General features: G+C 34.7%; 1 protein-coding gene across 1 annotated transcript in view; it reads left to right on the forward strand.

Moving 5' to 3' along the window:
• Positions 1-23417, forward strand: part of LOC123308806 (papilin) — a 162475-nt gene that overhangs the window by 88270 nt on the left and 50788 nt on the right. The window contains exons 2-4 of the mRNA XM_044891658.1: positions 12971-13028; positions 18751-18984; positions 21092-21171. Coding sequence (XP_044747593.1) covers positions 12971-13028; positions 18751-18984; positions 21092-21171 — 372 coding nt within the window. The remainder of the gene's footprint in view (positions 1-12970; positions 13029-18750; positions 18985-21091; positions 21172-23417) is intronic.

A 23417-nucleotide genomic window follows, 5' to 3' on the forward strand; every position in this document is an offset into this window, starting at 1 on the left:
TTGAACCTTCTTCACGTAGAAAATCCACTGACGAGCTCTAAAAATTTCTTTCTATTCTAGATATCGAATTATTAGGCAAACTTTTGATGATTAAATATTAAAAATTCAGCCACAACAAATACTCTAAAAATGCACCATAAAATGATTCAAATTGTTCTATTATTAGGTAATATTTCGGCGGCTTGTCTCTGTTCAATATTACAGAGCTCCAGGCGGTAAAGAGGTTATAATAAAGTGTATATCTGCAAAGTGCAGATAAAATCTAACATTCAATATTTATGAATGAAACACACCTGCACGTGCTTACTCTTTATCGGCCCCGCCAATTTAATCATCGATATAGTGTGAGCATGGATTTCCTGACCGTCCAGCCTCCTATATACGGGAAAATTATTTCCAGGCATCACATTTACATTTTTATTGATGCTTCCTAATCGTTGTAATCACCTGATTACATATTTCATTTATGGGTCAATTTGATTTATCTACCACCTAAGGATGAGTGAAAAAAAAAACGAAAACCAATTTACCTACGGCATCTTGCCATCATCTTATCAGGTGAACATAAAGTTCGACAGGTATGGATACCTGCTACGCGGAACTGTACCTGGAAAATTGCTCGATGAGATCGTGTCGCTTCAGTATTTTTGCACCGGATGGGTTTAATCCATACCCTGATACGATCGGTTTAGGCAGCGAGATTAGAAGGAATAATTTCTACAAATTGATTCCTGGCAATGATTTTATTTGAACTATGAACAAAATCGATTTTTCTACGATTCGGCCCTGATAAAAAGATACAACCATTTTAAGTTTTCATAATGAGCTGTGCCACCCCTGAAAAAACAAACTAACCTTCAGAATAAACTGCTCCACATGAGTTAGGGATATTGACTTAAATTGCAATAAAATATAGTTAAAATAATATTTTTGTGATGAAAATTCATATTGATATGATTTCAAGTTGCAAATTAATTTTAACCTGTAGGTCTGCAGCGTTTACAGGGTGGTTAAGAAAAATCGAGTAAAATAACGAAATTTTATTCCCAGAGAATTCAAGCATTTTAAGACTATCAATACAATGTATGCCCTCCACGGGCATCAATAACAGCTTGACATCTTCTTTGCATACTACACACGAGGTTGTTGAACATTTCTTGAGGAATTTGGTTCCATAAACGGGGCAGAAGCTCTCTCAGATCATTTAAGGATTCTGGGGTAGGTTGATGATTATCTAATCTTCTTTGGAGCATATCCCATGCATGTTCTATGCAATTCAAATATGGTGAGTGCGGAGGTATTGGTAAATGTGGAATACCAAGCTCCTCGCGCGCATTCTCAACTATGGCTGCACGGTGCGGTCTAGCGTTATCGTCTAGAAGTTTTACCAATAGCAGCGTGAAAATTTTACACAACATTGTCTATGACATGCTCCCTATAGTGTTAGGCAGTCATATTTCCAGGACAAATGCGTAGATCTGTGCGCCCGTTGAAACATATCCCGGCCCATACCATAACACTTCCCCCTCGGAATCGATGGACTTCTTGGACATAGCGACGATTACGGGGTATGCGTGGGATTGTCCATACCCTTATTCTTCGAGAATCTGAAAATCGTCCATATCTGGATTCATCAGTGAAAAGGACACTACGCCATTGATCGTTCCAATTGATATGTTGCCTTGCCCATTCCAGTCTTTGACGCTTATGGTCACGTGTTAATGGAACTCCTCTTCCTAGATTCACCTCTCTCAAACGACGTCTGATGGTTTCGATGGAAACTTGGACCCCATCTGCATTTTGAAAAACATTTTACACGTAGATGTAGGGTTTCTTCTCGCCAAAACGGTGATGAAACGATCCTGAGCAGGTGTTGCTTTTCGTCGTTGGTCTTTCCAACACGGAACCTGTCTCCCTGAACCTATTCCAAAGTCGAGATATCACACTTTGGCTGACATGGAGCTACAACTTCATTTCAAAATAAGAATATTCATGAAGAATATGCAAAGAACCAAACTTCAGAAAAAAGGCGACCAGATTGACGAAATGACTGGTAACTGATTTTTATTGGATTGATTCAAGTTGTTATTGAGTTTTGAATGATTTTCTCGAAGATTACATACTTTTAAAAACGATTGAATCCCTAACTCTGGTGGAGCAGTATATTTGAAAACGGTGCATTATACAGTGCGCGGCAAAATTATGGAAGAAATTTGTTTTCTCAGAAGAAAAATATTTATCAACAATATCCTGAAACAGGTCAATTTTTGTTTCACTTTCACCAATTTTTTTTCATTTTTGAAGGATTTTTGTTGCACCCTGTGCCATCAACCCTCTAAATTTTTTGAATAGGGAAAGTAGGTCATGTGGTACTTTTTTAGCAAGGTCTTTGTATCTTCTTTACAGACGTGCAGAAATTTTCAAGAAAAATTTTTTTTTTATTTGTTAGTTCAAATAGGTTTTCAGTATGTGCACTTAGTCAAGGCTTATTTACTTCGAGACGACGGTACCTGGTGAAATTTGTCACCGAATGAAAGTATACCATTACAGTTTTGTTCATGCATAACTTTCAATCTCTACGAACCCTTCGATGGAGAAGAAAATGGAGTAACATTATCAATTTATTTCGCAATTTTATCATTTCAAATTGCAAATCTCTACATGGTTGTACCTACCTGGTTACACTTTCATAACATTGACGAAATTGCGATGTCAGAAATCTTTCTTTGAATTGAATCATTTTATCGATAAGTTTCAACTGCAGTAGAAACTTATTGATAACATACCTACTTAAGATCTTAACTGAAGCACAGTGTTTCACACATTCTAATTTCTCTCGTGAGGGGTTGAGTTGCGCATGAACAAAACTGTAATGATCGACTTTCATTCGGTGACAAATTTCATCAGGTACCATCGTTTCAAAGTAAATGAGCCATAACAAAGTGCACATACTGAAAACCTCTTTGAACAAAAAAATTTTTTAAGATAAATTTTTTCACCAAATTTTGATGCATATTTCACTATAGCGTAAAGAATTTATCCGAGTAAGTTTTGAGTAAGTTTTCGTGAGAATTTCATTCCTATAAAGATAATGGAGAAATTACGAAAAATATCGATTTTTTTTTTCATTTATAAGTCGTGGATGAAGCCGTTGATTATATGACTGACAATGGTAAACTAAATGCGATAGAGGAAAATGATTAAGTACATTTTATGTGTTTAGTATCAGTAGTAGTTTAAAACAATTAGCCTCATTGCTATTTACGCTCCATCGATTTGTTCATGGGACCAGGCATATGGTACCTAAACTAGCGGTCGCTAGGAAATTTTCTATAGGCAGCACTTTAGTCTTCGTATTTTTTTTACGGACTGAGTAGATTATGATGGATTTGAACTGAAGCAGCGGGTTTAAAAGAAGTTTCATAATCAACAGATATATAGATATATAGCAATACTCAGAAATTTTATACATTATGTACATTGGTAATTCGATTTTGGTAATTTGACAGAAATGAGAATTTGCATCTTTGCTGGACGTCCCTAATGTGCCGCCACTGGTGATCCCTATCAATTGTCACGCAGTGTATTCACGATGATATTCATTTGTTAACACACTTTGAATCAGATCAAACTTTACGAGTGCAAAAAACTTAGTACAAAATCGATAGTCCCATTCACTTATTCCCATCTTCTCGTGAAAAGCTTCCAGTGTTTACCTATCACCTGGTATACCTGCAGCTACACCTGATATCCTGTTCCTTGCACCTCCACCTTGAAAGCGAATTCTAACAGGTGTTAATGAATATCTGACTCAATTACGTAATTATTATCTGTACAAATCAGACATTGACCCAAAACAGAAACGTGGGACAAGGTAGAGATCAAGGAACTTGTGTAGTTTCCATAAGCGGATTGGTTTCGACCTCGTTCGAGTCTGCTGATGAAGATAAACGAAAGTGAGAGGGAGTTACCCATCCAGAGATGATTCATTTATAACTATGCTTCCGCAATAATCGAGTCAAATTCTTGGATACGATTATGAATATTATGATTTCGATAACGGAATGTAGAAACCTTCTTATTTTGAGAATTCTTCATCTATGGAAGCAGATTAAGATAAAGAAATAGTGTTTTCATAAAAGCAGCATGCGATTGTAGTAATTGTAGAGAAAACTGGACCAGTGGATGTCCCCATGAAGAAATCGATAATTTACACATGGATTTACTCAAAAAAATGCTCTTTCTACTTCTGTTATCCTGCCCTATTTCGCCTGGATTATCCAGTCTTGAACCCTTTTACGGATTTTCCATCCAACTGGTTTGACCTGGTTTTCCTGGAAGAGCATAGATTAGGTGGGGAAAATTGGTCAACTTTGAATAGGCGGACATACGATGAAAGAGGTTCTGAACCCTTTTCTAGGAGAAAACTAGGATTATTGATTTTCTAGGGTGAATTCCTGTAACAGCAACGCGTTTGCGTGAATTTTGCAGATGTGTCAACAGGTTATATTGTGCCCGTCCTGTCTTTATGAACCATGTACCTAAGTTATCTACTACAAGATGATCCAAAGATGTGTGAAAAACCTGAGCTCCCTAAAAATGCGAGTTTCTGATCAGAAGTAACAATTTTCAGGTTTGGAACTGAATATCCAAGAGAAACAATGTTGAACGATGTATCAGTGTTAACCATGAAGCGTTAAGAGAAAAACACCATTTAACAGAACATACATTAAAAAGGGAAATAGGTTAATAGTTACAAAAATGAAGCTATTACTTCAAAACTCCGTAAAACCACTGTAAATTTCTTTTGCTCATTTCGCAAGACCTTTGAAAGACTCTTGAATAATTGTTTAACCTGCTATCCTCGTAGGATAGTTTTTTGTCAATGGTTAATCAGTTGGACAATCGACTAACTCTATATTTTCTTGATGAAGCTTGGTCCCCCATTTCTGGATAATAATTAAGAATATAAGAATGCGTTGTAGCCTGATCATTTCTTCAATGAGACAGTACGGTTAGAAGTTGGTGTGCTATCTGTCAAAATTGAATTTTGAAACAATTTTATTTGATGACTATCTATGCCCTATGCCCCATGCTTTACAGTACAACTTTACTTATTCCATTTTAGTTTACTCAACGATCCAATACTTTATATCACTTCACCCATGTCGATTTTGTTTAGATCACGTGCAAATAGTCGGAAAAAGTTAAGAAAATCAGATATTCAAAAATTACAAGCAGACTCTCCGATTTCATTTACTAAAACGTAAAGAGCATACATATACTGAGTGATTCAAAATTCGCCTTTCGTCAATGGTTTCTTCAGAAGCATGAACAAATTGAAAATTTCAAGAGGGACGAAACTGCTTTTAATCGAGATGACATAAATAACATGTAAGGTCTCTCAAAATCCTCACGTTTTTAGAAGAAAAGGTTTTCAACCAAGATTTTTCATTGATGAAATGGGCGGAATCTTTAACGAAAAATTACCGATTCATGTCTTTTCTAATCGTTTGAATGCCGATTCGTAATGCTAAATTCCAGATAATGATCTCGCAAATTTGTTAAAAGATTATCCTATGAATTTGGTTGAAAATTGTATGTAGTATCAGCAAGAATCAATTCTTGAAGTACTGTTGAAATATTTGTACGAATCAAACACTCACCCTATATAAGATGATATTGAAACTCTTGAATTTCATCTTAAAAAAATCGAACTCTTTCTTATTAAGTAGCTATTGCAGATGTTATCATCTGCAAAAACAGTAACACTGATTTTATACAGTTATCTTTAACGAAAGATATAATAACATTGAATAATTCTCGATTCTATACGGTAATATTGATTTTGCAGAATCATGGAAATAAATAGCAGTATCTTTTGATTCATTCAGTTAAATATAGAAACGAAACATGTTTTTTCTCACTGGTCACTGTCTATGTGAAGCTCATTAAAATAATAGAAACAAATACAAGAAATACCAAAAACACTCAATAGAATTTTTTTCCATTTTCCGTGTGTGGAGTTTTTTGATGAAAGGAGCTGTGATTCTTCCTCAGTCTTGCAAGCCATTTCTTTCTCTAATTACCAAGAGTTTTAAAAAAACGGCATACAAACCATTCATTCATTATTTCTTAATATTCGAATATTTTAGAATATATTCAAAATTCAGATTCAAAACTGAAAAAAATTACGAACATGAGTCTTGAACGTGTCAATCTACCCTCGTCCATGGTAAAAAGTGTTAAAAGCGATAAGTACACTGCGCACACTATGAAAATCTCAAATTTATTCTACAACTGAAGGTGCTCTCAATGATAATTATTTTTATCAGAATTATGCATGCATATGTTATCCACTTTCAACGGTTTTCTTTAATACAGATGTTTTTTCCGAGCAGGAAAAAAAAGATGATATTATCAGATTTTGAATGTATTGGCTCCCTTCTAAAATCAGTTGTTCTCGATCAATTCTAGTGATCAATAGTTTTTCTTTCGTTTGATTTTCTACACTCGATCGCTATGCAACGCGAAACACGCAATTTGACCCAAGAGGAATGTGCCCAAGCCAAGCGGTAGTTTTGCGAGAAGAAGGGTGGACATACACAAGAATTGCAGAAAGGTTTGGAGTTTCCCATACAAGTGTGTTCAGAATGTTGCAGCGATTCAGGGAGACAGGTATGAATGTCCGAAGACCAGGACAGGGTAGACCACGCGTAACAACTGCCATTGAAGAATGTTACTTGAGAGTTTCTTCGTTGAGACAACGGTTTGCAACCGCTCGCCTCCTTCAAATTTAGCCTGAGCAAACTCATGAGGAGCAAATTAGCACTCAGAGAATATGATTCAAGGCCTCGTGTCGCGGCAAGAGGCCCAGCTCTTACCCCGGCCCATTGAAGGGCGCGTTTGGATTTTGCGAGAGAGCATATCCATTGGGAAGAGGCCGATTGGGAAAGAGTTCTCTTCACAGATGAGTCTAGATTCTGCCTCGACCATTGTGATCGACGTTCCCTTGTATACAGACGTCCACATGAAAAATATGCTCAGTGCAATTTCCTGAATACTACTGGTTTCGGGGGAGGGTCGATTATGGTATGGGGTGGAATATCTTTGAGTGCTCGCACAGACATAGTGGTCGTTGATAATGGAGCTATGAATGCTGATAAGTATACAGGGTGTCCGGGGAGTAACTGTACATACTCATACCAGAGATAGAGTTGGACTAGCTGATTACGGATTGACTATAAAAAATTAATTTCTGGATTTCCCTAGAAAGCTACAGGGTGATTTTCCAACTTCATGGAAATACTTAGTCCATCATAAAATCCAAACTTATTGACGGATTTTATTGAAACTTAGGAGGTTACTGACACATGCTAAGGTTGAGTTAGAAAGATATCAATTATTCCATTATTCCAGGGCCGGACTCATTAATCTCCATTTAAAGTGTTCAGGGTGACTGCTCGCACAGACCTAGTGGTCGTTAATAATGGAGCTATGAATGCTGATAAGTATATAAGGAACATTCTTGAAGAGCATGTAGTGCCATTTGCCCCATACATTGGTGAAAATTTCATTTTTATGGACGATAATGCCAGACCCCATCGTACCTTGAAGAGGTTGAAAGTCCAGATCTCAATCCGATTGAGCAGGTTTGGGACAACCTCAATAGAAGGCTGAGAAGTTCAGAAAATCATCCAGCTACTGTTAATAACTTAGGAATCCAACTCGGATAAATCTGGGAAGGATTAGATCAGAACATTTTAAGATCACTCATTTTGAGTATGAACCGTCGTTGCCGAGCTGTAATTAACGCAAGGGGTGGAAATACCAAGTATTAAATCACTTATCAGCATTAAAGTATTTTGAAAATTGTTCATTTCTCTTCTTTCACATAAGATTCGGTGAAATCCTGAATTTTTCTTCCATTTAATGTGTCTTGTTTCGTTCAAAACCTTCCCGAGAGAACATAAAAAATAAGTAATAAAGTCAATGTAGAGTTAACTTTCATTAAAATTGAGATTTTCAGAATGTGCGTTAATTTTTTTGCGCAGTGGACTTCGAAATCAAAAAATGACAGTGGCGTAGCTTGCCTTAGAGGGGCCCTGTATCAAAATGTGTTGAGGGGCCCTAAGGAAGGGTGAAGTAAAAATAAAAGTAGCAAAAAATGTTCGATTAGTATCGAAATGATTATATGTACTTATAATTAAAAGTTCTAACTCATACTTGGTGCTGGGAGCGAAATAAACAAATAACATACAAATAATATAAAATATAATACAAACAAATAATATACAAACAGCAAAAAATTATAAACAAAAAAATACCAAAAATTAAAGATACGCATTTATTTCAGCAAATCAAATCAGCCATAGCTGATGACGATTTCAGTTTTTTAAGTTGTTCCCCCTCTATTGACAATAACGACATGTCTGACAGCCGTTCCTGTCCCATAGAAGTCCTCAGATAATTTTTTATGAGTTTTAATTTTGAAAAACTCATTTGAGCGATTGCAGTTGTAACCGGAAGGGTCTAAAATAAAAGGCATGCAGTACCTAATATCGTCGGGAAAACTGGATGCAAGGCTATTGAATTTTATCAGGACTAATTCTAAAAGTTCTTTGATGGCACGAATTTTCTGAATTTCAGATTTTAAGTATTCGTATCTATCTGAATGATCGATTCGGTGTAATGAACGGGATTTGGAAATGAATGGTTGTCTTAGCAGTTATTCTCAAAAATGCTATTGTAAAACCTGTAAGAGGTTTTGGATAACATTTTTAGGAATTTTTTGCTTACAGACATTCGGGGGCCCCGTATCACTGATACCGCTGATACCGCGGTAGCTACGCCCCTGAAAAATGAGTATATTTAATTTTCCATCCTCGAATGAGCTGATTATGACAGATTTTATGACCACTCTTTGTAAATGTTACGATTTGAATTGTACAGGAACGTCAAAAAATTTTCCATTCATTCGACGATTTGAATAATCGAACGCTGCAATGCTTCCCGAACCGAGTTCTTGAATGAATCCAGAATAACGATTTTCGGAGCTGAATGCGTGAACTTCTTCCTTTCAAAGCCGTCTCGTAACATTGGCCTTGTGAAGGCTGCCGAAATTGTCTGGGGTTATAAACCTTCTCCCTTTCCAGTTCTCCTGATCATCTTTGAGTTGGAATAACCCCACACAAGGTTATATATTTTTTGAGTAAGTCCCAAAAGAGGATTCTGGATGATGGAAAAAGTAGGTCGTCGGATAATAGTTTCAATATGAAGTTTATATTCCTTACTTTGAGAACTAAATTGATTTTTTCTTTCAATCATTTGGAGGTCACTTTTTCATCTCCATAATCAACTTATTGTGAGGAAGTTGTTCAGAATTCTGCTGAGTGGGGAAATAGCTTTCAACAACTCTCTCTATAAAGAATAGCACTGGAATCATTGAGTGTTAACCAAATATACAGGGTTTCCCACGGTCGGAGGCCCATTAGGTACTGATACTTTCGGAATTATTAATGGTTTTCCAAAAAAAAATGTTGAAACATGTGTAATGAAATTTACTACTTGAATTATAGCAACAAATTTTTCTACTATAAATGGTTTTCGATATGCACTTGGTAGTGATCATGTATTCAGGAAAGATTATAGAGTATACTCCATTCAAATTTAATTTAGCAGTCGGTTGGCCATGAAATAATTTTCTCCTTCATCTTCGCAGTTATTAGAAATGATGCTGAGCTAAAAAATACCTCTGATACGGAATTATGCGTGAAATCCAGGGGCGTATTCAATATTTTTTTCGAGGTATGATTTTGAAGATACGACACAAACCTATATTTTTTTCAATGGAACACTCTGTATTTTATAACTTCGTTTAATTTGTTATTTTTTTCTCCTTCAAAATGACGTATAATATTATATGGGTAGGATGCTAAAAAACACTAAAACATCACATAATGATAATTTTTGTTAGTCGGCCATGGATTTTCCATATAAAAGATAAATCATTTGGATAATTTTCATTTGTGATTCTTACTTATAGGATAGTAAGCGAACAAAGATAATACACTCATTACTAACACGAAAAACAAAACGTAGGTACCTACCTAGATGAAATCATAATACAAATTAGATACAGAAGAAATACCCAATAAAATATTTATCATTGATACAAATTTTCACCATTACATAATATCTTACTAATTAAATAGTTCAAATTGTTGTCCATTTTCCCTAATACATAATTGACAAACCGTTTCAATATACGGCTGAAAGCATTTAATATTTAAAAAGGACGGTTTTGTAAATCCTGCAAAGCTGCCTCTGTTGATGCACAAAGTTCTTCGGGACTGTTGTGTCTGAAAGACAATAATAATTTATAGCGATGACAGCTAGAGATTTGTTTTTTTCTCTCCAATATTCCTACTTGATAAAACAATGCTGCCAAAATGCATAGTAGCCATAATAACATCAAGAATGTTTTCATCAACCACTTTTAATATTCAAAAGTAATAATTCTCTTCTTGGAACTTGGAAAATGCAAACAAAAAATCATCATTATGTGATGTTTTAGTGTTTTTTAGCATTTCTGAACATCATACCTATATAAGATTAAACATCATTTTGAAGGGAAAAAAATAATGAATTCAACGAAGTAATAAAATACAGAATGTTTCATTGAAAAAAAATTGGTTTGTGTCGTATCTTCAAAATCATACCTCGAAAAAAAAATTGAGTACGCCCCTGGATTCTACGCAGAATTCTGTATCAGACGTAGTTTTTAGCTCAACATTATTTCTTATAACTTCGGAGATAAAGGAAGGGTCCAAAAAGTATCAATTTCCAAAATCGCTCTGTGTCTCATAAACGGAAACAGTTATGCAAAATCTGATTAGGCCAACTTGGGTTTCACAAAAAAGTAGGACAGGAATGTGAAATAACCCCACATTTTCGTATTATACAGAGTGAAATGTGTCAAATTTCCATGGCCAACCGACTGCTAAAATAGAATAGAAGTGAACGGAGTATAGAAAGATAGGAAACGCCCTCATATCTCTAGTACTAAAAACAGACTACATTTTAGTAAGTGAAAACACATTTGACAATGATATGGCGCTGAAAACGAACTGTCAATAGAGAGAAATATATTTGATAGCAGTTTTCTGTTTTATAATTGAAGGGCGCGAAATTCAAATTCTATTTCTTGTATTCAATTTCAATATCGACTTTGTTGAGACCGGAAAACAAACATCCTGAGCGACAAAACAAAAGGATGGTTTTGTTTTGTGATCAGGATGTTAGTTTTCATTTGAACCTTATTTGGAATCAGTTGATATCAAAGAAATACGCTGTTGGATGTGCTATAATTTTATTTGTAATTTATAAAAAATTTACAAAAATTTCAAATTACGGGCAACAAATGGAGCTTTGACTAGGAAATAATAGGTAACTAGGTAATACTAGAATAGGGATCTGCTATACGTCAAAGATATTATTTCTGTGCAATACGTTGTTTTGAATTAATTAGCTTAGTTGAAATTATACAATTTATATCAGAAATTAATATAAACATATATACATACACATTTCAGTCACTTATCTACATATTATTCACAGAATTTTCAGAAGCACAATTGAAAAACCCCTTACAGAGGTATACAAGACCTGTATATGTTAGCCCGTCAGTATGATTTCCTTACGATTTCTTTATGCTTTTCTTATTATTTCTTTATGGTATGGTTTCTTTATGACACAATATAAAAATTGATTAATAAATGAACAATACTCTCACAGCAGCTTTAATAAAATTTTGACTTGCCAAACAACAATTTGACTGTCACTCGATTCCAAAATCGAAATCAAAAAAACTTTGCATTTCTGAATACATATATGGAAGGAGTAGCTATTGAGAATCTTTGAATGGACGTATAAAAGCCATAAATTTCCTTAAATGGACTCTTCATGCAAGGAATACTCTCTTCATACATCCATTTATATGGATGAACAGTTCTCAATTGACTTGCAGTAAAATGTTCACTGCACATGGTATAGTCACTAGTGTTTGTAGGTCATTACGGCCTGAAAATTTTATCCACTTCGAAGCACTGAAAATAAAAATACACGAATGACCGAGTCACATGTTAACAGTTTTAATACTTGTATTTCCATTTTCTTTGCTAAAGTAGAAAACTTAATTTCGAAAAATCCATTTTATTTGATACATAGTTCTTCATGCACTAATTTTCGAACGATATTTGGAGGTTCTTAGCAAGAAATTAGACAAAAAAATTCAATAATCAGCAACTAGAACGAGCTAGATACAAGAATCAAAACCTCAAAATGGCCATCTGAAATCTTACATCTTTTCAAATGTTCGGCAAATGGCCCTCGAATTGATGTTCTAACCAGTACTAGGGGTCCTAGGGTCTTAAAAACACATTTGAAACACAGATGTCGCTCACATCAATTTAGTCGCTTCGTTTCCCATCTTTCTACCCTATAATCTTTGGCATCCAGTACACAAATTGCGATGTTTCAATGAAAAAAAAATTAACTGTAACTAGTATGTATCTACTGTAACTAAGATGTACCTACTTACTCTGGATTAATTCCTGTTATCCTAACTTTAACACTACAATAATGGAATTTTGTTACTTCTTGATGTCTTGACAGACGATCATCTGTTGAAGAATTTTCAAAAGCATTGATTTGGATTCTAGAATCGACGAATTATTTATAATGTGCTGATGCGTCTTTCAAAGCGCATATGTCTTATTAATTTAATTTATTCATAAGATAGATGTTTCATGTACTCATCATATTTGTTTTCAATTAAACCGGTACGGTAGTTGTCTAATTGAGAAAGTTCTCATCTTTCTAATGAACTACTTGATGAGAAACATTTTCCAATAATGGATAGATCTATAATTTTGTGTTTCATATACTGAAATAATCTTCTTTGTTTCAGGTCCCCTGTGATTCTATTTATTTTTTTTACATATGTGGACACAGTATTCAGTAGACATGTAAGTATAATTCAATAATACCTATATATAATATACAGGGTGATTCACCGCGATGGCCTATGAGACGTTTATGGAAAACTAATAGCACAAAATTTGTATGTTGGGATTATCGACAATAAACGTTCTGCTTCTCCCCCTCGTTCTCCCCATAATATTTTCAGACATCTGCTACTTCCGGATAAACCGAAAACAACCTTCCACTTTTTATTTCAAATGGCACACCCGGTATATCTGGGTAGGATAGCTGATATGATAGCTATTTCAACAGTGTGCCATATCTTAAAAACATAACGGTTTATAAGTTATTGTGATTTTTATGAAAAGACTGATGAAAACGGGAGGTCACACGTTTTGGCATATTTCTGCTGGGGAGGTTTTTTCCAAATGCATTGAAAATGGTGAAGATTTTTGTGGAAAATACCTACTGCGTGTACCATTTGGAATAGGAAAGTAGCAGATTATTTCTGGTATAATAGGAAGTTGCATTGATATGAAAATATTTTAGGAAGAGAATACAATAAAATTTGCATGCTGGGATTTTACCAGTATGCAAATTTTCAGCACAAAGGTATGATAAGTTCTCCATTAACGTCTAATAGGCCATCCCGGTGTATCACCCCTGTATACTCAAACTGATAAATTATAATATAATCAAAGATATTGTGTACTATCTTTGAATATAATGCAATAGGTGAACGCTTTGGTTGTGGATTTGAAAGAAACAATCTCCTAGTATCAAAATGATCAAATATTTTTATACAGGGTGTCTGTAAACAAATGCGAAGGACTTAAGAAGATGATTCCTCGATGAATGTAATTATAGGAAATACCCCTGTTTATTTTCATTGGGAAATCATCTGCTTGAGCATTTGTTTACAGACACTCTGTATATACATTTCTAGTAGAGGGTGTCCGAGTTAAAGTGTCCCTATACCTTATTGTGAAAACTAAAGGAGCTAGAAGAAAAAGCTATGTACAAAACTTGTCTACAATCGATTATCGATTGAACTTTTATTTTTTATAACCCACCTTAATACAGGGTGCTCCGTTTTTTCCCTGTTGGTATCAACTTCATTATTTTGAATGGAACACCCAGTATATTATGGACAATTCCTTGTGAAATTTCAAGGTAACTCTGGTATGACAACCATGGTCCTAGATAGCACCGATTCTGAGATAGGTTTTCGACTTTTTCCTAAAATTCTGACAGCTGCAGGTGCTCACTAAAATAGCTGATGCTCATACTAGTTTTCTGATGAATACATCGATATGTCAACATATTGGATCATACGTTATATCTCTATTTTTACCAATCAATGATATACATGGTCTTAATCAAAATTAAAGTTAAAAATTAAATTAGGAGTTGAATCGAAACTCCATTTTTTCAAATGACAACCCATATTATTATTTTGTTCATTATGTAGAGCAGGTTGAAATGAGAAAAAAATAGTATTTAAACTTTTTCTGTAATGTGAATAGTTTCAGAAATATGGATGAAAAATTGCATTTTCCCGTAAGAACCAACGATAATTATTAATTGTTTTTGCTGCTATACAGTATGGGCTTTTTAAAACGAAACAGACGAGACAACTACCTTAATTGATGAAGAAAGTAATTACCAATAATAATTATTTCGTTGTCCAATGTTGACAATTAACGGTTACCATCGTATCCATAGAATGAATTAGTCAAATAGTTGATGATTTCACATAGCATGGTTAGCGGTATGACTGGTACTGTAAGAAATTCAAAATTAAATATCTCGAAAACGAATGCAATAAATGAGAAAAAAATTAATACGCTGAATTCAGGATAAAAAGGCCTTTCGAATGAGGTACCACTTACCCTATCTTTCCTATTCAAAATTTAGGGGTTGTTGTTCTAACGCTAAGGGTTGAAGCGATATAATTGTGAATTTGACCTCGAAACAAAAATCGACGGGTCCGAGCATTTTTTCGAAATAAATTTATTCCGCCCGTTATCTCGTCTGTTTCGTTTTAAAAAGCCCACCCTGTATAGTTGACTTTGATTTTTTTGATAAATTCAATTAACTAGATTGACTAATGGAAGACATAAAAACTCTTTTACCCATAATCAGTACTCGCTTCTTATAAAATTAAATTATTTCAATTTTAAAGGGGGACAAAACTAACAGATACATTTTTTTGCTCATTTTCACCTGATCTACATACCTAATAAACAAGAAAAAAATTTCGGTTGCCATTTGAAAAAATTAAGTTTTGATTGAATTTCTATTTCAATTTTTAACTTTAATTTTTGAAGACCCTGTATATCAGATTGCTAAAAATAAAGATGTAACGTATGATCCAATATGTTGACAAGAGCTATGCAGAATTTGGTTCTGATACATTCATTAGAAAACTAGTATCAGCTATTTTAATGAGCACCTACAGCTGCCAAAATTTTAGGAAAAAGTAGAATATCTCAGAATCGGTGCTATATAGGACCATGGTTGTCATACCAATGTTACCTTGAAAGTTGACAAGGAATTCAAAAATACAATAATATACTGGGTGTTCGATGTTCCATTTGAAATAAGAAAGTTGATACCAACGGGGAAAAACGGAGCACCCTCTATTGAGGTGGGTTAAAAAAAATAAAAGTTCAATTGATAACAGACAAGTTTTGTATTTAACTTTTTCTTCTAGCTTCTTTAGTTTCCACAATAAGGTATAGGGGCACTTCAACACGGACACCCTGTACATGAATGAAATTTCGATGGACGGAAGAATCTCATCCTCGTTACCCGTTATTCGGAAGAGTCTTCGACAGGCCTGCTTCACTTCAATATATATAGCTATATGTAGGTAACGAAATATTCCCTCTTTGGGATATGAGGTTCATTAAACTGGCCGGCAATCTGAGTGTGGTCCTTTGGGCAAATCTCTTTGACCCTTTCAGGTGTTAAAGTTACGGTATTCTCAACTAATGATAGAGGAGGCACCGATGCTGCAATTTGTCCCATAAATACCCGTATCTTGCTGTTCTTAATAATTGCATTAATAGCTAATAATTTGGATATTTCTTCTTATTGAGTGGACAATAGCGTTCGTTCGGAAAACTACCTTCAAAATTGTCCGAGTATGGTAATGCCCTAGGTGTAGTTAAGCTTAACGTATCAAGAATTTTTGCGATAATAACGTATTAATGAAATACACACAGTGTCTTTCACCTGCCTCTTGTGTTCTACATCCTGGGTCTGTGTATTTGCAGACTAGAACTTGGTTTCCTTGCTGTTGTCTTCTACTTCATTTTCCTGTGTTTTTTTTCTCTTTCATTTTATATTATTCTCGTGTAATTTTTTCTCTCTGTTTTTCCACCAGCTTTTTTCTTAGCCTGATCCTCGGTCCCATGTTTCTTCATTTTTCATTTTCGTCAAAGTTTAGACTTATCTTTATACCACTGTTTTCATTTTTCATTGTCCCGTAGACTCGTTTTGTCAGTTCTGTTATGTGTTATTTGATAGTTGTGGTTTCAGGTTTCTGTCATCTGTCTGAAGTCTTCGTTTCTTGTGTACCACTCTGAGTCTAGGGTTTCTCTGAGAGTTATGTTCTGTATGGTATTTTTTGAGTTGATTCTTAGTCATGATTAAAGTTTCACTTCCGTATACAATAGTTTATTATCGTCTTTGAGTTCTTGGTCCAGTTTGCTCTTCTGATTTTTGAGGGGATAGAGATATCCTTTAATTCTTCTCGCTCATCTTGCTGTTTCCTCCACGTGTTTCTTCATATTTAGGTTTTTATCCATTGTTATTCCTAGATTTTTGACTTCATTTTTCCATTCTATTTCTTTGTCGTTCATTTTCATCTTCATCATTTATTTATGTTTCTTGTTTTTTATATTGGAACTTTATGCTTTGACTTTTGCTTCAACTTATTTTCATTCTCAATTTTCTGTACTATTTGATCAATTTGTCAATGTGTGTCTGTAATTTTTTCGTTGCGCTGTCTTTGTTTTTTTGGGGCTACAGCTTCTGTATCGTCTGCGTATATACCTAGTGTAATCTCTTCATTTGGTGGTATGTCGCTTGTGAAAACGTAATACAGTATCGGTTCTAGTAAGGATCCCTATGGTACTCATGCTTCTACATTTCTCATCTCTGACGCTTCTTCTTTGATTTTCACGTAGAATTTACTATATGTCAGCTACGATTTACTAAGTTTGAGGAATGCTTTCGGAAAGTCGGCTTTTAGGATCTTATGAAGGAGTCCTTGATGTCATACAAATGCTTTCAAAATATTCATCAATACTGCTGCACATTTTTCAGTTTCACCAGTATAGTTTTTTCCGCCAACTTTTTCATACTTGAGAGTAGGCTTATTCGCTTATTGGTCTGTCTTTGTTTGGGTCTAACTATCATCATAGTTTCTGCTATTTTCCGTCTAGTTGGGAAACTTCCTATTTGCAAATGTTTTTTATTTCCTCGATTGTTTTCAACGGGATTCTTTAGTGTTTTGGAATTAATTCTGTCCATTCTTCGTGTTCTCTAGGGGTTGAGGTTTTTGTTTATCGAATGAATTTCGTCGGTGGTGACTTCTTCGAATTTGTAGTTATCTTCTCTTATCAGTTTTTATTTTATGTATTCTGTTACTTCTTTGGTTTCATTCGGTTCTTCTTCGTGTAATTCGGCTTTTTCTTCATCTCTAGTTATTGTATGGTTTTTGATATCGAATTTGTCCTTTTTGTTTTGTTAATGATTTGGCTATTGCCCATGGTGGTTGGTTTTTTCCTGCAAATTTTTCGAATTTGTTGTTCCATTGTTCGTTGTAGCGGAATCTCAATTTAGTTTTGATAGTGTTATTCAGTTGTTTCATAACTGATTTTTTTTAGATTTAATGTCCTTTGGTATTCATTTCTGCTATTTTCATCAGGGCTATGAGTCGTCCACCTGAAATATCCAACCTATTAAAACGACTCCTTTTTCAATTGTAATGCAGAAAGTATAATATGTACACTGCTCTACAATTGATAGGTATCACTGACTTTCCATCAATTCATTTTAGGAATATTCGCTTCAAGATCTTTATTCGGATCAGACATTAGGGTATATTTAGTTGTTGATATTCTTGTTTGTTTTTTTTTTCAGAAAAGAATTAAGAAATGTTTCATAAAAACTTCATTTCAATTAATTCTAAGTTTGAATAAGTGATATGAAGAGAAAATTGAAAGTAGTAAAGCTAGTACTTAATTGGTCCCCCACGTGATTGTTTAAAGCTTTCTACTCTTCGAGGGATAATTTTCATTAGAGACTTTATGAAATTTTGGGAGAAATTGGTGTAAATATCCAGCAAAGCCTTAAAAAGCTTCTCCAGATTGTTAATCGGTTGTTCTAGTTAACACCCTAACGGAACGTCTTCTCGGCATGACTGATGCATCCATATCGCTTGAACTTGAAAAATATCAAAGATTTACCTAAAAGAACACATGTATAACAAATGTTCCAGCAGTTCCAGATAACTAAAACAAAAATACGGATAAAAAGAGACTAACGTCCAGTTTCATAATCAAATTTAAAGTAACTTTAAGCTTAAAGCTCCCTTTAGTGTCATTTTTAGTAGGGTTAAAGGAAGCTTCAAAATTAAAGTGACTTTAGGGTTGATTATGAAACCGGCCGTTATAGGTGATTTTCATCAATTGTTGAGCAGCCTAAAGAGAATGAGCTCATTGTACAAATTCTAACTGTCTTATCTATTTTCAGCATATAAGACACTATCGAGAGAGATTCAAAAGACAGCAAGGAGCAAACCTATACCTGCCTGGTAGTTATGTAACAGACACAGATGAACAAGAAGAGGGTCCATGGTCCGAATGGTCATCCCCAGGTGTCTGCTCAAGAACGTGTGGCGGTGGAGTTAGTATACAAAGTAGGGAGTGTGCATCTGGTACGACATGCCGAGGGCCGAAGTTCAGATATATTTCTTGTAACACACAGGTAAAATATTCCTCTTTGTCCTGTAAGTTTCTACATAAAAAATAGACGAGGACACTGTTTTTACTAATGATGTGCAAAACGGAAAAGCTGATTGCACGTCCGAAAACAGTAATATTCCGTGAGGAGGCATGGGAACAAATATGCCTACCCCCAAAGATTATAGAGTAGGAAGATCGGAAACGCCCTCATATCTCTAGTACTCAAATCCGACATTTTGGTCGGTGAAAACACATTTGACATTGAGATGGCGCTGAAATCGTACTGTCAATACAGAAAAACTATTTAATAACAGTTTTCTGTTTTATGATTGAGGGGCGCGAAATTCGAACTCTATTCCTTGTATTTCAACTTTGTTGAGACAAGAAAACAAACAGTCTGAGCGACAAAACAAAAGTATGGTTGCGTTTTGATATCAATGAAACACGCTGTCGGATGTGCTATATTTTTATATGCAATTTACGGAAAATTCACAAAAATTTGACATTATGGACAACGAATAGAGTGCTTTGACTAGGACACAAAAGTATATGGTGATCTGCTATACGAGAAAGGTGTTATTTCTGTTCAATACGTTGTCTTGAATTGATAAACTCAGTTGAATTTGTACAATTCATATTCCGTAATAGCATACACATTTCAGTTACTTACATATTATTTACAGAATTTTCAGAACCCTAATTAAAAAAATACTTCACTGAGGTATACAATACAATACCTGTATGTTAGCCCGTCAGTATAGTTTCTTTATAATTTCTAAATGATATGGTCTCTTCATGACACAAAATAGAAATTCATTTAATGAATGAACAAAATACTCACAGGTTTCATAAAACTTTGACTTTCCAAACAACAATTTGAAAGTCACTTGATACTCAAAAAGAAATTAATAAAACCTTTGCATTTCTGAATATATTGAAGGGGTACCAATTGAGAATCTTTGAATGGACGTATAAAACTCATAATTTCCCCTAAATGGGCCCTTCATACAAGATATGCTTCCTGCATACAACAATTTACGTAAATACCTAAAAAAACACTTCTAAATTGACTTGAAGTATAATGTTCATTGCACATGGTGTAGTCAGTCGTGTTTGCAGGCCTTTACGACCTGAAAATTTCATCCACTTCGTAGCACTGAAAATAAAAATCAATGCATGACCGCGTCACATCAGTTTTGATACTTACATCCCCATTTTCCTTAGTAAAATTCGTTTTATTTGATCCACAGGTTTTCACTATACAATAATTTTCGAACGATATTTTGAGGTTTTTACCAAGAAATTAGAAAAAAATTTCAATAATCAGCAACTGGAACGAGTTTAATAAGCTAAAGACGGTACGAGAATCAAAACATTCAAAACTTCTTTGATCAAAATGGTTATCTGAAATCTCACAAAATTTCATGTGTTTCTGCAAATGTCCCTCTAATTAATATTTTATCCAGTTTTAGGGCCTTAAAACACATTTGAAACACAGATGGCGCTCACATCACTTCGTCGCTTCGTTTCCTATCTTTCCACTCTATAATCTTTGCCTGCCCCTTTTCTGAGATTTCCTGAGAAGGATCAAAATTGGGATGTAAATTGATGAGCCAGTTGTTATAAATTCTTGTAAAATCCCATTAAGCTTTTAGAATTACTTCAGAAGATACGAGTGGGTGGTGTAGTTTTGATAGAACCTACACTAATCAAGCATAACTCAGGAATGGCAAATGTTTGGACCAGATGTGATAAATTTTAATTAAAATTCAACAAATTGTAGTATGCTTCCAGTTTTGGTAGGCTTATTTGGTGGTTTTGGCATGTTTATGTCACTGTTCTGCGTGCATTATATAATATGTGTCAGATATCGAGTAATAGTGATGTACTTTTTGATAGATGATAGATGATTGTTAAATTTCTTATTCCAAATTTCCTTTACTTGGTTAGCCGTCTTAGATTTTCACATGTTTATATCCTGAAATTTATTTCTAGCGTTGCCATTTTTGAAGTTATTCGAAATAGTGTTGATAATTTTCTTGTAATTGAGCTTGTCTTTTTGGAAATAAACCATTTTATTAACTGAAAAGAAGCGTATGCATTGTAGATAATTAATGTTCTTTTTTCAGGATTGTCCGGACATGTCCGATTTTCGAGCTCAACAATGTTCAGAATTTGACAAGGTACCATTTGATGGAGTGTATTATCAGTAAGTGTTCGATAACCTCATTCGCCTCATATAATTTTGTATTTAAACACTCACCGGCAAAAAAAACTTGGCCCCCTAAAATTTTGCTGAGGTTCGTTGTCCAAGAAATTAATTCGTAATTCTTCATATTGTTTCTACGCCAAATTGTAGATGAATTATTTGGTATTGAAATAAATTCCAGAAAAATTTTTCGAAATTGTTGATAGCTTATTTCCACAGGGTAAAAAAAAAACACCCTGTGAAATAGTTCGGAAATTTGTAGTTTACGCTTATTATGAAAACCACTTTTTTCGCCATTTTTCAGATTTTATTTCACCTTGATGTTTTGATTTCTTTTGAAGACACACGTTTTCAAATAAAAGCAAGGAAAGGTTTGCCCACTGCACTATACAGGGTGTATTTGTATACAAAACTTCCAAAATGACAAAGTTGAAAAAAAATTGAAAATGATTGCTGAAATAGATCCTAATACGACCCTAAACCGTTTGTTAGCTGAATTATCGCAAAGCAGTGGGAACAAACTTATCTTCTGATTTTACCATGTGGTTTCGTGGTAATGAAAATGGAAACTTAGGATTGCCGAATTATTCTCATTATTTTTTAGTAACTTACACGATTTTATGAAATGGTTAATTTCTATACCAATTGACAGAAGAGACTCAGGACACAAGTGTAAAAAATAGAATAGTACCTACTTCAAAATCTCACCAATGAAATTCATCTAAATTATTCACGAGTTTTTTCACAATGGGCATCACAATCGTCTTGTTCAAACATTCCAACAATCTTCGTTAAATGGGAAAACATAATAGCACTCTTTCAACATAACATAAGCACTTTCATGAAACTGTCTCGATTTTCTACATTTTTTTTTCATCCTAAATTACACGATTGACCTGATGCATCTTATCCGATGAACTTGGTACTGAACCATTCATTGTCCAGCCGTATATGTTTATGTTTTGTTTCGTTTTTGCGATGCTGGAGTCACCTTCCACAATCCCGTACTTGAAATTAAATGAAATTTTGTCGAACTTCTGTGGGTTGTATCTCAGCCATCTTGGATATTTTATATGCATAATTTTTGGACTTATTTTGATGAGTTCTACCTTTTGTCAAGAAAAGTCTCACCTTTGAAAACACCCTGTATCTGAACGAGTCTCATATCAAGGAGGTTGGTTATATTATGGTATGAGCTGGTATATCAAGAGTAGCACATACCGAATTATTATTTATTGAAAACGGAGCTCTAAATGCTCAACGTTACATACAGGACGTTCTTCAGGAAGCTGTTATTTTCTATGCCCCATTTGTTGGAGATGACTTCATTTTCATGCACGACAATGCAAGAACGCACATTGTTAACCAATATTTGTGGATATCCAACGATTAGAATGGCCTGCATGTAGCCCGGATCTGAATCCGATTGAACATATCTAGGATGAAAAAAAAAACATTCGTCGTCGTCCTATACTACCCGAAACATTTGACGAGCTGTGTTTTGCGTAGCAATCTGAATATGACGCAGTTCCTCGAAATCGCATTATTCGTATTATCAATTCGATGTCTCGGCGATTGCGTGCAGTTATTTCTGCTGGAGGTGGGCATACGAAATATTGAAAAATGCCAATTATGATTTTCTTTTTGTTCCAAGTACGAGGATGTATTGATATCTAGGCCTAGATCAGTTCCATGCATAAAAAAATATGGCGTTACCAACGAACGCAACGCACGATAACCCATTAGAAGTGTCAGTGTGAAGTTTGAGGTCAAAAAAGTAAACCAGAGTTACGCAATAAATTAGAAGAAAGAAGATGTCCAACGAAATTGTGAAATCGAAAATTGGTGTATCGAGCCATCATCAAGTACATGTATTCAAAAGATTTAAGACGTAAGCAGATTTACGAAGATATGCTTAATACTCTTGGTGATCTATGTCCTTCGTATGCGACCGTGATAAATTGGACTGCAAGCTTCAAAAGAGGTAAATTTTCCATTGAAGATGATGACCGATCGGTAAGGCCAGTTCCTGTGTCAGTCCCCGAAAATAACGATGCCAGTTCATGACATGTTTTTATCAGACCGTCGAATTGGGCTAAAACGGATATCTGAAGCACTGAATATTTCATACGAACGTGTTCATCATATAGTTCACGTCAATTTGGACATGAGAAAAATTGCTGCAAAATGGATCGCCAAATGTTTGAATGTTGACCAAAAGCATGCAAGGGTAGAAGCATCGCGTT

This window comes from Coccinella septempunctata, chromosome 2, assembly GCF_907165205.1.
Source record: "Coccinella septempunctata chromosome 2, icCocSept1.1, whole genome shotgun sequence".
Lineage (NCBI taxonomy): Eukaryota > Metazoa > Arthropoda > Insecta > Coleoptera > Coccinellidae > Coccinella > Coccinella septempunctata.